This window comes from Ovis canadensis, chromosome 17, assembly GCF_042477335.2.
Source record: "Ovis canadensis isolate MfBH-ARS-UI-01 breed Bighorn chromosome 17, ARS-UI_OviCan_v2, whole genome shotgun sequence".
Taxonomy (NCBI): Eukaryota; Metazoa; Chordata; class Mammalia; order Artiodactyla; family Bovidae; genus Ovis; species Ovis canadensis.
In genome coordinates, this window is record NC_091261.1 from 76,777,495 (window position 1) to 76,792,181 (window position 14,687).

At 54.3% G+C, this 14,687-nt stretch overlaps 2 protein-coding genes across 6 annotated transcripts in view; one reads left to right on the forward strand and one right to left on the reverse strand.

Annotated features, from left to right (window-relative positions):
* Positions 1 to 12,293, reverse strand: CRYBB1 (crystallin beta B1). Of its 3 annotated transcripts, none has more exons than XM_069557407.1 (6): positions 12,128 to 12,293; positions 10,140 to 10,325; positions 8,234 to 8,352; positions 3,976 to 4,108; positions 2,180 to 2,322; positions 1 to 268 (listed from the first exon to the last, which is right to left on the reverse strand). In XM_069557407.1, exons 1-6 carry the CDS (start codon positions 12,206 to 12,208, stop codon positions 85 to 87), a joined length of 846 nt encoding a protein of 281 aa, XP_069413508.1. In that variant the 5' UTR covers positions 12,209 to 12,293; the 3' UTR covers positions 1 to 84. The 3 variants fall into 3 exon arrangements, with proteins under 3 accessions (XP_069413508.1, XP_069413509.1, XP_069413511.1); XM_069557408.1 differs by lacking the exon at positions 12,128 to 12,293 and adding an exon at positions 10,447 to 10,819; XM_069557410.1 differs by lacking the exons at positions 10,140 to 10,325; positions 12,128 to 12,293 and adding an exon at positions 9,619 to 9,990.
* CRYBA4 (crystallin beta A4) overlaps positions 3,051 to 14,687 on the forward strand; it is a 19,278-nt gene continuing 7,641 nt past the window's right edge. Inside the window, exons 1-2 of one of the 3 annotated variants that reach the window (XM_069557413.1) lie at positions 5,845 to 5,973; positions 13,681 to 13,776. The gene's annotated coding sequence lies outside the window, so the exon portion shown is untranslated. Of the gene's footprint in view, positions 3,198 to 5,787; positions 5,974 to 13,680; positions 13,777 to 14,687 lie in introns of those variants that run through there. The other 2 variants (XM_069557411.1, XM_069557412.1) reach the window with 2 other exon arrangements.

The window sequence follows — 14,687 nt, forward strand, 5'->3', positions numbered from 1 at the left end:
TTGGCTTCAGGAATTTTTATTTGCGTGGGGAAGGTGGGGACGATGAGCCTGCAGCAGGGCAGGCCACACGAGCAGCGCGTGGACTCACTTGGGCGGCTCGGCGGCCAGGACGGGGAAGCAGCCTTCGCGATGCCACTGCCGGTCACGCAGGCGGCGCACCGCCTGCATCTGCGGCTGGAAGGCCCCCCACTCGTTCCAGTGCCGGAAGTCGCCAGGCTCCAGGAGGTACTGGTACCCACGGTAGCCGGGATACTGGTAGCCAACCCAGCTGGGGGAAAAGCAAGAAGGACAGTGTGGAGGCGGCCACCTGGCACCTAGACGCCCCCCTGGACCCACAAGTCCTGCATCCAGCCCCGTAGCCTGCTCTCCAACCCCTCACCTGTCCTCGCAGCCCGGGGGAACCCGGGGCTCCTCTGGGCGGGCTTGGCCCCTTCCTGCTGGCTCTGGGCAGTGATCTCACCTCTCTGACAGATCTCGGCTTCCTCCTCTAAGTGAAGTGGGGATGGTCATGGGAACTGGTTTATGAGGGTTTGGGGGGCCAAAGGGGAAAATGAATCAAAGTACTTTACTAAGTGGATTACAGATACATGGTAGGGAGAGTAATACACATTCCACTGAAAGTGATGACCTGGAGCTCAGAGAACAGGATCCAAGGGAATTAAGACAGGGCTTGGGGACTGGTTAGCAATAAGAAGGGGCAGTCTTGGCCCAAAAAGTGGTTTCCTTTGTCGGAAAGTGAATTTGTGTGAAGTGGCTGGGAACACACCTTCTGGTATCAGAGCCAAACAGTTCAAATCCTCGCTCTGCCATTTACTAGACAGGTGACTTATCAGAACCTCAACTTGCTGCCTATGAAATGGGGATGATGAAAACCTGCCTCATGGGTGTATTGTAAAAACTCAATTGAGATTCATTGAAAGAAGTTAGCATGGTGCTCAGTCCATCGTAAGCACTTGATACAACTTATTATCCATGATTAATTTCTAATTCTGTCATTGCCTCTGCTGGGAGGGCCTTTCCAGGTCTCAGACCCCCTGCTCATCTTTCAAGGTCTGGCTTAAGTTCCAGCCTCCTCAGGTAAACCTTGGACCTGCCCTCCCTCCACTCCAGCACATAGAACCCAGTCCCAGAAACCTTTCTTCTCCCTCTTACCTCCTGTGTGGACCATCTCTTATCTATTATTGCTAGACATTATCTCACAGGTGTACTGACACCCTCCTGCTAGACTGAATAAGCCCCTGAAGGCAGGAGCTGAGCCTTCTTCACCTCTGCCTCCTGCTGTGTGCTGAGCACAAAGCCTGGCATATTGTCAATGTTTGGTAAATTTCAGATGGCTTACATACTGGAATACTGGGTCTCAGGGAAGGATAAAAGGGCAAGAAAAAGACCACAGCCCTGATGGTATTATAGGAACTCAGAAAAGCATCTGGGGTAGAGAGTTAGATGCCTTCCACTTGCCTTGAGGAGATCAGGGGTGTTTTGTATGGTTCTTTGGAGGCAGGGGGATGGATAAAGTGACCTCCTTTGGGTATCTGGCCCTTCCCTGTGTTCTCACGGACATGGGGTCAAGGGGGGCCTCTGTTTTGAAAGCTTCAAATTCTAGAGTTCGGAGCAGAAAGAATCTTCTGGGATTAGGAATTCTGATGTACCCATTGTATAGAGGGCAACACTGAGACACGGAGAGAGCTTGTAGTTCACCCAGGTGCCATAGCGCATTAGTGACAGGGTCAAGGCCCTTTCGTTATACAGTCTCACCTCTCAGATGTCACTCTGCTCATGTCTCCAGAGGCTCCAATCTCCCTGGATATTTCCATTTCCTCGACCCACCCAGACTGGTCTACTCACATCCATTCTGCTCCTCCGCACTTCACTATTTCTCCAACCCAAACACCGGGCTAGAAGCCTCAACTTGCTGCATCTTCCCACTTCTTAGGACAATTGCTAGCTTTGTTTACACCAACATGTAATTCATCAACACATGACTCCACCCCTGCCCCCTAGGGCTATGACACTCTCTTGGCAGAATCCAGGCCTGCAGGCCTCCTGGCCTTTCCTGCATGTCTGATGTTGCATCCTGTCACTGGCGGGCGCGGGGGGGGGGGGGGGGGGGGGGGTTGGGGGGTGCCCTCCTGAGCTTGAAATGAAGTAGGGGATGAGGGCCCACAGGAGCAGGGCTTACGTTCCGCTGGAGACCCTCACGCTGCCCACGCGGTCACAGAAGCCGTAGACCCAGAGGCTGGGCACGTCATCCTCCAGGATCTCCATAGTGTTGCCCTTGAAGTTGGCCCCTTCGAACAGGCTGAGCTTGTGCTCCTGGGCGTCCTGGGGAAGGAGAGACAGGTCAGGGGTGAATGGGGCCTCCTGGGCATGGAGAAAGAGAGAGCTGAGCCTGCTCAGACCATCATGGGATTGCCAACATCCAGCCTCGAAGTGCCCTTCTCATCCAGAAACATAAGGATGTCAGCCTCTACTTCACAGAGCTAACCCATATAGGGCACTTAGCATGATACCTGGAATACACCCAGAGCTCCAGACAAATTCACTCAATATTTTTATTATGCTGATCAGGGGTGCAGAGGCTCAGAGAAGTTAAGCTTCTTGCCCGGCATCACACAGCCAGCCAGGGGCAGATCCCTCCAGAGAAGTGTGTCCCTGCTCCCATCCCATCTTACACCCCGCTCCCCTCCACTGCCTCTGCTGCAGCCACACTAGGCCCCCTTTCTACCTCCTTGTTCCACCCAGCCCATCTTCACTCCAGGAACGCTGCCCCCACTGTCCCCCCAGCAGGCTGTGCCCACGGCTGACTCGGTCCCCATCCTTTGGGAGCTCTCTCCCCGGATCACCCCCCAGCCACTCCCACCCCCCTTTCCCCAATACCAGAGCCCCAGTTTCCTCTTCCCCTCTCTGAGCACACCCTGCAAGGCCCCCATGCAGTAAGCACCAAGGCTGTTTGCCATTACAGGTGGATTTCTGTGATTAGGTGTTCAATAGCCGCCTCCCATGGGGGCAGGGACCTTGCCTGTTGTAAGCACACTAGCACATCAGAGCCTACCACAGAGCCGGGCAGAAACACACCCACGTGTCTGTGCTGGGATGAATGACTGCATGTGGGAGATGGTTGAGACAGAGATCCCTCTAACATCTCAGGAGAGAGGGCTGGAAAGGAGCCAGAGGACCCAGCTGGGAGAAAGTTGGAGGTAAGAGAGAAAATGGGCCACCCAGGATGGTGGCAGGGGTACGGGGGAGGGACTGGACCAGTGGCTTAGCCCTGGCTGCCCAGAGACCTCAGAGGCATGGAAAGAAATCAGTGCCGGCGAACAAGCCCTGGAGATCTGGATTAAATTGGTCTGGGTTGGGGTGGGGAGGGCGGTGGTCCTGGTATTAGGATTTTTTTCTAATAATATATTTTATTTAAGCAAATATGTCTAAATTATGCTAATTTCAATAGGCAGACAACACAGCAATATTAATGAGGTCTTTTAAAAAAACTTTTTGGCTGTGCCATGTGGCATGTGGGATCTTAGTTCCCAGGCCAGGGACTGAACCGGCGCCCCTGAGTTCAATCCTGGGCCACCAGGGGAGTCCCTAAGGAGGTGTTTTACATTCTTGTTTTTGAGCGAGCGGGGACTGCTCTTCCACGAGCTAGAGAGCAGCTCGTGCGCTGTAACCGAAGCGCAGTCCCCGCTCTCCGCAACCAGAGAAAAGCCTGCGGACCAATGGAAACCCAGCAAAGCCAAAATGAAAGAAATGAAACTATATTTAAAAACAAAACTGGGTTCCAGGGCACGTGATGAGTGTATCACAGGTGCCTTGTGTGTTGACATTGCCCTTGGACGAGCTCAGAGGTCACCGCCCAACATTCCTTCTTCATTTCTCCTGCTCACCTGACTCCTCAGGTCTCCTGGCCATCACACCTCGGGCTTGCTCCTGCCCCAGCACCTCCCCCGCCCCGAGCCCAGTCCAGGGGCCACTCACCATCCTGATGGGGCGGAAGGACATGAGCCGGTCGCTGCGGTAGCTGCTGGACCACGTGTCCCAGCGTGGGTACTCGCCTTTCTCCAGGACGAACATCTCCCCCCGGAAGTTGGACTGCTCAAAGGCGACCCAGCTGGACGGGGAGAGAGGTGGGCAGGGTAGGGAGAGTCAGGAGGGGCGAAGGCAGAGAGGAGAAGCCATCGTGGGCAGAAGGCCCCTCCCCACAGTCGCTTTCCCATTTTTGCCTTGCAAGGCAGCAGCAAGGCTGGAGGCGGGGAGGGGTTGATCCCAGGCTATGTCACTAACTGGCTGGGAGACTATGGGCAAGACACTTCACTTCTCTGAGCCTCTGTGTCCTCATCTAATTTGCCTATTTTCTTGAAGTTGGTGTAGGATTAAATGAGACAGTGTGTACAATCACAGAAGCCAAATATCTCCCCAGATGTAGGATTTACACATAATTTTAGCACTGTGAGGACTTGGGGGAAATAACACATCAGAAGACATTTTTTAAAACCCCAAAGACTCTTGAGAGTCCCTTGGACTGCAAGGAGATCCAACCAGTCCATCCTAAAGGAAGTCAACCCTGAATACTCATTGGAAGGACGGATGCTGAAGCTGAAACTCCAATACTTTGGCCACCAGATGCAAAGAGCTGACTCACTGGAACAGACCCTGATGCTGGGAAAGATTGAGGGCAGGAGGAGAAGGGGGCGGTACGAGCATGAGGCGGTTAGATAGCATCACTGACTCAACAGACAGGAATGTGAGCCAACTCCAGAAGACAGTGAAGGACAGGAGATCCTGGCGTGTTGAAGCTCAGGGAGTCGCAAAGAGTGGGACACGATTTAGCAACTGAACAACAACAATTTATCTTTGTAGCAAAGGAAGAACAGGCCACCGGCCCAGAGCCTTGAGCAGGCTATTATCCTGTGTTCACAGTAGGAATCTTTTCTACAGATACCTTTTACTTACGCAGGTGATACTATCTCTCCATTTGTAAAAGTGATGCAAAGGTTCTTTTGATATGTGTTTATTTGTGTCAAAAAAGGGTCATTTTAAAATGAAGTAGGGACTTTCCTGGGGGTCCAGTGGCTAAGATTCCAGGCTCCCAACACAGGGCGCCCAGGTCTGATCCTTGGCCAGGGAACTAGATCCCACGTGCCGCAACTAAGAGCTTGCATGTCACAGCTAAAAGATCCCACGCGCCACAACTAAGACCCGGGGAAGCCAAATAAATAGATATTATTTTTAAAAATCAAATAAGTATATTAAACAAATAATATTCCTGCAGGTATGGGGGTAGGGAAAAATTGATACAGGTACTTGAATCGTGTTTGACAAAGGCTGGCCTAGCATACAGAATACAGTAATCAGTACGGGGGCAGTGGAAGGGGGAATGAGAGTAATGTTTGCCTCTCAGATGCCTATGAGAATTAAATCTGAGTGTGCATATGTAGTTGTTCAGTTTTCTAAAAGGATTAATTACAAGCTTGACGTCAGATGGGGGCTTTCTCAGTGCAGCCTGATTGAGGATGGGAAGTGAGCTTGTTGTTAAAAGGACCAGGGATTCTGGGGGAGATAAGATGATGCCCATTTCATAGATGAGAAGGCTGTGACGAAGGAGCCCCTTAAACTTTCCTCTCTGTGTTCCGGAGTTCTCAGGGAACAAGAGAGGGCTGGGGGATGCTGACATTAGTCTCATCTCCCTGATGGGGACTGGGACCCTCCTCTACCCAGAATGAGAGGGGGAAGATGGGGGCGGGGGAGGCTACTACCACAGGCTGAAATAGAATGTGTCCAGGAAGCCTCAGGTCTCGTCTGAGAAAGGCGCCAACCCACAAAGCAGGGTGACAGAACTGGTGATGCAGATTTATTCTTCCAGAATAGAGGCGAATCTGCCTCAGCCCCACAGAGGCTGGAGCATATGAGAAAAGGCTGGGCAGGTGGATGGGTGAACCGATGGCTGAATGAACGGGCAGATGGGTGGATGGACAGGTAGGTGGCCGGGTAGATGGATGGCTGGATCTATGGATCTACGGAGGAGTGTATTTGCTGGATGGATGCCTGGTGGAGAATGGACGGATGGAAGGAGTGCTGAATAGAGGGATAAATGAATGGATGGAGAATGAGCGTGCAGATGGATGGATGAACTGAGCTATAGATGGATGAGTGGGTGCGTGGAGAGGGAGCCTTGGAAGATGGTGCCGTGCAGGAGTTAAGAGGATAGACTGGCAACAGACAGACCCCAGTTCTAATCCCACTTTAGCATTTATGTTCTGTGTGATCTGGGCAAGTCACCTGAGCTCATTAAGCCTTTGTCAAGGAGAAGAGAGGATTGCATCTACCTTGGCAGGAGACGATGAGGGTCTAAAGAGAAAACACAGCCCGCAAGATCGTTCATGATTGAAGAGGAAAGGAAGCTGGAGATCTGAGCTTACAGAAAGACAGACACTGAGCGGTCTTGCCACTCCGACACCCTCCCCTAAAACTGTCTTATTCAGGAGTCACAGTGCCCAGTGATATGGGTGAGGAGTTGTCTATATTAGTGCCTTTTCTCATCTCCTGTGGCTCATATGAGCAAGGAGAGAGGTAGGGCAGGAATCTCAGTTCACAGATGTGGGAAACTGAGGCTCAGAGGGGTTAAGTCACTGGTCTAAAGTCACATGGCAGTGGTGGCGAGTGTCCACTGAGGCCTCTGGGTTTCAGGCGGGCTTGCCTCCCCACCCCAGCTGTGTGAGGGCACACCCCTCCTCCCCTCCCCCTGCTCACCCCATCCCCTCCATCGCTTTTTCCACCGCTGTTTCTCCCTGGGCCCTGCTGGTCCTGACACCGGCCTGGGGCCCTGGGAACCAGGACCAGAGCACACACCAAAGACCAGCTGCATCTTTGCTGGAGGAGAAATACTCTGGGTTTGAGTCACTGATAATGAAAAAAGCCTGAAAACCCAAACTGGCCACATCCGGCAGCTTCTCTTCTCAGCTGGGCTTTGAATCTGAGGGTTGGGCTGAGGTTACCAGCCTACCCTGGCCCATGGTAACTTGGCTAAACACACAGAGCATCAGTAAGCGTCAATAATCCTTGTTACCACCAGCTAACGTCTGCGCACCCACAGAATGCCAGTTCCATGCTGCATTATTGCCTTCAGACTTGAGAATAACCTAGTGGAAGGGAGTGGGGACCATTACTCTGCCCATTTCAGAGATGAGGAAACTGAGGCTTAGACATTGAACAAGGTAAACAGGGGAGCTGGGACTCACACCCAGGCATGTCTGATCTCAAAGCCTATGTCTGCCCTCTGTAGCACCCAGAGCCCCGGGATGCTGGTTGTAAAGGCTGATCATACCCCTTGCAGGCTTTTTGGCTGGAGAGATGAGACAAACGGGCCCTGTGGGTCTTGTCCAGAGGTTGGCCCTGCGCCCTGAGCATAGTCTACAGGAGTTGAAGTTGGCACAACCACTATGTCCAAGGGACAATTATTCCTGCCTTAGGCCCAGAGAGTCAGGGGCAGCCTGTGGAGCAGGATGATATAGGCACTGTGAGTGAAACTCATCAACCTGAGTCAAACCCAGGCTCTGCTACTCACCCTTTGAGCCTCGGTTTCCCCATCCATCAAATGGGAATAAGAACCACCCCTCCCCCACACAGCACTGTAGGATCATCTAGGTAAAGCCCTCAGTCGGTCCTGGCGCCTCATGGGTACTCAACAGAAGCTTGTTACTATCCTCAAGGCTGCTTGCTGCCCAGGAGAGGGGACAGCTAGTGGAGACCTGGACCTTTGCCCTGCTCCTGCCATCAGTGATGGGCAGGGGGCTCCTTCTGCAGCAGAAACAACATTTCTCTGGAGCCTGGAATCATGCCTTACTGTCAGTGTGCCCTTACGCTTATCAGATCACCTCTCGGAGCCTCAGTTTCCTCATCTGTAAAATGGGAAGGAGAACCATACCTCCCTTTCCTCCCCTTGGCTTTAAAACAAGCCCTAGAAATAGCACACAGTTGGCCCCAGTATGGGGGGGTCCTGCATCTGCGAATACAGAAGTCAGGCTGGACTATGCCGTCTTATACCAGGTACTTGAGCATCGGCAGATTTCGGTATCTGCTGGGGGTCCAGGAACCAGCCCGCGGAGGGTACTGAGGGATGACCGTGTGCGTCTCTGCTAGCACAGGGGAAGGCAGTCAAGAGCAGCTATGGTTGTTTTGCTATTCCTATTTTACTAAGGCTGTGGGAGTGCCCCCCGCCCCCCGCCTAAACACTCACGGTCCGGAGGTGACAATGATGCTGCGCACTCGTTCGAAGCCACGGTCTCCCAGGTTCAAGCACTCCCCGGAGAATTCCACCCGCCGGCCCTGGAAGTTCTCCTGCTCAAAGACCACCAGCTGTAGGAGAGAAGCCCCCGTGCACAGGGAGCAGAGTGAGGGGGGGAGCACCTCCAAAACAGAGAGGCTCCAGAGCAAATATGCATTAAGTACCTATGTACCGAAGAGCAGGCCGTGCCCAGATCAACTGAGAGCTTGCTGGGAGCCGAGGTCTGTGAAATGACCCTGTCCTGCCTTCCCTCCACTTCTGAACTTAATGTCTGTGCCACCCTTAGGAACTGATGGATCTTCCTTCCAGGCTTTTTTATCTGTGCTGTTCCTTCTGCCTGGAATGCCCTCTCCACCACACACCCCAATCCTGGAACTCATGTCCCCTGTCCTGTCCTAGGATCAGATGTCACCTCCTCCAGGAAGCCCTCCCCGATACCTTTTCCCTGAGTGAGTTTGGTCGAGTGCCCCCTCCCACACACCCTCACTGTGCCCATCCCATCAGCAGCACAAGTAACACATACACAGTCACTGCTGCTTTTCTTCCGGGTCTCTAAGTACCCCTCTCCCCTTTCACTCACCTGTTCGAAGGGATGGATCTATTTCTGTATCTCCCAGCCCCAGCCTCTGCCACAGAGCTGATACTCAGGAAACATTCATAAGTCTACCCATCAAACCACAAGGGAGGCCAGAAGCAGGGGCCCCTGTGTCTACATGGGCTAATACCCTCCTCTCACTAAGCATCGAGTTTTGGTTTTTGTCTGCTAGTGGTCTGGAGTTGGGAAAAGGTTGCCATTCGCTCGAACTGAGGCAAGTGTGTGCCTTCTCTGAGCCCCAACTTCCCCAGCTGTAAAATGGAGAGAGGTTCAACATGACCCAGCCCTGCCACTCCTGCACTTATCCGCCCAAGAGAAGCTCCTGCAGGTGACATGGCTAAGAACACTCTGACCACACTGTTTATGACAGCAAAGCTAGCGCCCACCCCACGATCGTCAGGAGTGATGGACACGCCCTGAAACACCACACAGCAGCCACAACAAATGACCCTCAGCAATGCACCACAGTGTCAGTGGCTGTTATAAATCTCATAGGAGGTACAAAAGAAAAACGAAAACCCCGGAACGGTTACATACAGTATATTCCAATAAGTTAAAAACAAATGAAGTGCAAATATATACTTTTAAAAGAACAATGCATCAAAGCACATAAAACAGCAAGCAAGCAGGTGAGGGGGCGGGGTGAGGATGGCAGTTCCCTCGCCCAGGGGAGGAGGGAGGTAGGCTCCCGGGAGGGTGTGGGGGGCCGGGGACACTTTGAAGTTAGAGAGAGGCTGTTTACCAAGTCCTGCCTTTTCTTGTAAATAGCGGGTTTGTAGATGCGTGTTGTATTCATGAAAAATCAAATTGAAATTAAACCATTAAATAAGGGGCCGCATAAATAAAAGCCTGCCGGGGGTGGGGGGGTGGACCTGACAGCGTGTCATGACCCAGTTCTGAACACCCGCGGTTGCAACCCAACCCGGTCCCAGGGGACCGGATGCCTGGCTCTCCAGGAGCCCTTTCAGCTTGACCGGCAGCTTGGAAACACTTTTCAGGAGGAGCTGAGGGCGGCCTTCTGCCCGAGAGGACCTTCTGGGACAGCTGTTTCCTGATACTAAGCCAGCCCGCTTTCTTTCCTTCTGTTTCTTGCTTTCGACAAAAACTCGAAAGCAGGTGCAAGCCTGTTCGGCATCTGGCGGGGACGCGGGGGAGCAGGTGGGGAGGGGGAGGGGGAGGGGCGGGGGCGGGGGCGGGGGCGGGGCGGGGGCGCGCAGGCGCAGGGGTGCAGGCCCGCCGCCCCGCCCCCAGGCCCGCGCTCACCTTGTAGGTCCCGGGAGGCAGGTCCGCTTTGGCGGCGGGCGCCGGCTGGGCGGGGGCCGGGGCGGGGGCGGGGCCTGAGCCCGGGGCGGGGCCTGGGGGCGGGCCCGCCTTCCCCTTCCCTTCGGGCCCTGGGTTCACGGCGGCGGTGGCCGAGGCCTTGGCCGCGGGCTGAGACATGGTTGCCGCCTGCGGAAGTTGTGTGAAGAGAACCCTTTGGCCCGGGTTCAGACAGGCCCGGCAACCCCCGGGCTGCCTCCCTGCTTCTCGTCCCCCATCCGCCTGTATGCTCAGGCTCCTGCAAACTCACCTCCTCTCTTTCTCCTTCTAAGACGGACGCCTGGAAAGCTGTCTGTCCCCATCTCCTCTGGGGGACCCCCTCATTCCTCCTGGCTGCCTGCACCGCGCTGGCTCTCATGTCCTCTCTGCCCCCTGGAGTCACTTTTCTCGCTCTCATCACTTAGCACCCTTCTTGGCTCAGGGCAGCTTCCATGTGCCCCAGCAGATTCGTAACAAGAATGTCCCACTCGGGGAAGCCCAAGAGATATGAGGCTCATGAATGCAGCATCCTTCCCTCAGGATAACCTCTTATCCCCTCGGAGCAAGCTAGGCTCAGAGAGGGGAGGGGGGCCCTGCCTGAGGCCACACAGCTGCTAAGTGGTGGGACTCCCTCCAGTTTCAATGCCAGCAGACAAACCCAGCGACTGGGCTTTTTGAGTGAAGTCGCTCAGTCGTGTCCGACTCTTTGCGACCCTGTGGACTGTAGCCTACCAGGCTCCTAAGTCCATGGAATTTTCCAGGCAAGAGTACTGGAGTGGGTTGCCATTTGTTTCTCCAGAGGATCTTCCTGACCCAGGGATCAAACCCGGGTCTCCCGCATTGCAGGCAGACGCCTTACCGTCTGCGCCACGGAGGCTTTGCCACCTGCTTATCCTGATCAACTCATCCTTCTGCCCTCAGGGCCTGGCTCAGCACCAGGCACATGGGAGAGGCTCACTTGACACCTGTCCAGAGATCGCACGAATGCCTCTTCCTCTCTCCTTTTTATGAAACCGTGCCTCTGGCATTGCCTGGGAATGGGTGTGTGAGTGCAGACACAGGCCTGGGCTGCAGGAGGCTCAGGAGATGCCTGTCAGGGTTCTAAAAGGGCTGTGGCCGTGTAGGCATTGGGTGGAGAGACCTTTGGTCAGTTCCAGTGCTTCCTCCTTACTTTGGGGTCACGGGCGCCTTGGGTGTTTGAAGAACGCCTTGTCTTTGTCCCCAGGGGGTGGAAAATGCCCCCTTTAACTTTGGAGACCATTCCCAGAGACTCCAGGAACCCCCTCCAGCACAGATCAAGAGTCCCTGGCTGCAGCTTCCTGAACACTTTCTGTGAGGAAGAGCTAGCTGGGGGCAAGCAGAGCCCTCCCTGGGCCACCTCTTGAGAAGGACTGTCATCGCTCCAGGATGCTCTGCCCAGCTGTAGGGAGGCCAGACAGCTGGGCCACATCTGTGGCTTCCAGGCTCTTGCTTCCTCCGCCCCCAAAGTCAGGCTCTGGATCCATAGTCCCCTGGGCTGGCACTGGGTTCCTTCCTGCCTGGAGACATGCTTTCCCTATCCCCTGCCGGCCCCCACCCCCCAATCCCTCTCTCTATCCATCGCTCCCTTCCTCCTCCCCTCCCCCCTTAGTTTTTCTGTTTATTCCCATCTTCTCTCTCTCTGTGCCTAGCCTCCTGTCTCTCTGCTTCTCTCTCCCCCCAGTGTCTTGCCCTGTTTATACCTCTGCATCTATCTGTTGTCTTTCTTCTCTTTTCTTCCCTCCCTCTCTTCCTGTCTTTCTTCTCTTTTCTTCCCTCCCTCTCTTCCTCACTCTGTGTCCTCTCTCCCTGTCCCTACCTGTCTCCTGATTACCCCCATCTCTCTGACCCTCTTCTATCCCTGCTCTCTGTCTCCCTTTCTCACTCCCCTCCCCTCCCCTGGGGCTCTTGGCTGAGGGTGGGTCCCCTCTTACCTGGGGCCCTGCTATTTGCTGCTGGAGGACAGGCAGGCGGGCAGGCTTGGTGCAGTGGGTGACCAGGGGCCGACCCCCCATTTTATAGTCTGGCAGACACCAGATCTTGTCTTCTGTGGCACAAAGTGGCAGCTGGCTCAGCAGGCCCCGGGCAGCGAGTCGGGGGGGCCTTGGAGCCCCGGCCCTGTTGGGTTCCTGCGGAGGGCAGCACTTTCCATTGTGAGCCCGGCACGCACAGCAGAAACCCTGGCCGGCAGCCACATGGCCTTGCCTCTGCCGGGCCCCTGCCCTGAAGCTCCTCTCACAAACCCCCGCCGGGTAAGGGCCTGTGATGGGGTCCCCACTGGCTGCCAATCCAGGGAAAGCGGGAGCCTCCAGAAGGCCGGTTGGAGACCTGGGTTGGAATCCAGGCTCAGCCACTCTGCACCCCATGGCCTTAGGAAAGTCTGTCCCTTGGGGCCTCTGTGTCTGCAGTTACAGGTGGCTCAGGTGTCCCTGTGGGGTTGCTGCCCAGGAAGGCAGGGGACAAGGGGTAGCATTAATGCATTACCCCTGCCATCTGGGTCAGTCCCCAGGACAATCCACCTTATTGGGTACTTTCATTATACCCATTTGTCAGATGAGCAAAACTAAGGCACAGAGAGAGCAGAGCCAGGAATGGGCTGGGTGCCGGGGGAGCCAGGGAAACCAGCTGGGAGAGAGAACAGGGACTCAGGCTGGGAGAAGTGGAGAGTGACAGAGAAAGAGGGATGATGGAGACAGAAATACAGATGGGGAGAGGGAAGGGTGATGGCAACAGGGACGGATGTCAAATGGAGCAATAAAGAGTCGGAACAAGGGAACGGATGCCAGAAATCTCCTCCTCCAATCCCCTCATTTCACACTTGGAGAAACTGAGGCCCGGGGGAACCATGGATTTCAACATGGCCACACAGGATGAACTGACGATCGAGCCAGCGCCAGGGGACCGCGGGGCGCAGCCGGGCCACGCCAGCCTGCAGTCTGCCTCCCCGGCCCCTGGTGGTGGTGATGGGGTGGGGAGAACGGGATTCTCCTTAGGTTCTTGCTTCTTCTGTGGGGGTCCCGGGTCCCAGACTCCCCACGGAGCCCAGCTCCGTCTCGCATGTCCCAGGGGCAGCTCTGCCGTCTGCCCAACCCCCACCTCTCACCCCCTCACTTCCCAGCCTCCCCCCAGCCTTTCATCCTGGGCCAAGGCCTTGGTTGTTGTGGGGGGCAGCAACCGCAGGACGGGGCAGCCACTGGAACGGGGGCCAAGATGCCTGCGGTGGGGGCCACCCACAGGTCTGGGTTTCAAGGCCAAGACGTCTGGGGCAGTTCCGTGTCCCCTATGGCAACGGGCGGTCAGCCAAACGGTGGGGGCAGAGGTAGGGGGGGCCCCTCCTAGGCCTCCCTCTCCCGTCCATGCTGGGTGGCTCCACTCTGAGCATCTGACTGACGTGGTTTCTGTAATCCTCATTATTTCGGTGGGGGCACTGGGATTGATCCTCTTCGCAGATGAGGAAACCGAAGCAAATTTCTTTGCCCTCTCTCAGCCCATTTCCTCATCTGTAAGAACGGAATTGGAAGTCACATGTTTTGAATTCCTGAACCCCAGCTCTTAAAAACCATGCCCTCTTGCTTTCATACAAGTAAGTATTTTCAAGTAATAAAGGGTAGTCATTAAGTATTTAATAAACATTTAAGCGGAGAAGGCAATGGCACCCCACTCCAGTACTCTTGCCTGGAAAATCCCATGGACGGAGGAACCTGGTGGGCTGCAGTCCATGGGGTTGCAAAGAGTCGGACATAACTGAGCGACTTGACTTTCACTTTTCACTTTCATGCATTGGAGAAGGAAATGGCAACCCACTCCAGTGTTCTTGCCTGGAGAATCCCAGGGACGGGGGAGCCTGGTGGGCTGCCATCTATGGGGTCGCACAGAGTCGGACACGACTGAAGTGACTTAGCAGAAACATTTAAGAGGAATCATTTCCCCCAGCTTTACTGAAATATAACTGGCACACAACAGAGGGTTAAGGTGTGCCGAACTTTGGCTTGATACATTTACAAATTGCAAAGTGATTGCCACCTCCCTGCCATCACACAGTCACTGTTCATGTTCTTGTGGGGAGAACACGAGAGAGCTGTTCCCTAAGCAAGATTTGAGTACATGTTACACTATCAGCTGTAATCACCATGCTGTCCTTTAGGTCCCCAAACTCGTTAACCTTATAACTGGAAGCTTAAAGCTCCACCTCCCAGCTCCCGGTACCCTCCATCTTACTCTCCACTTCTCTGATTTTGTCTTTTTACAGTTTCATATATAAGTGAGATCATACTATATTTGTCTTTCTCTGATTTATTTCGCTTAGCATAACGCCTTCGGGGGTCTATCCGTGTTGTCATGAACGGCAGGGCTTCCTTCTTTCTCAACGCTGAATAACATTCCATTGTATCTACATATCACATCTTATATATCCACTCATTGGATAAAGAGTGGACGGATAATCGGGTTATCTCAGCTATCCACTATTTTGGACAGTTAGGTTATTTTCACATC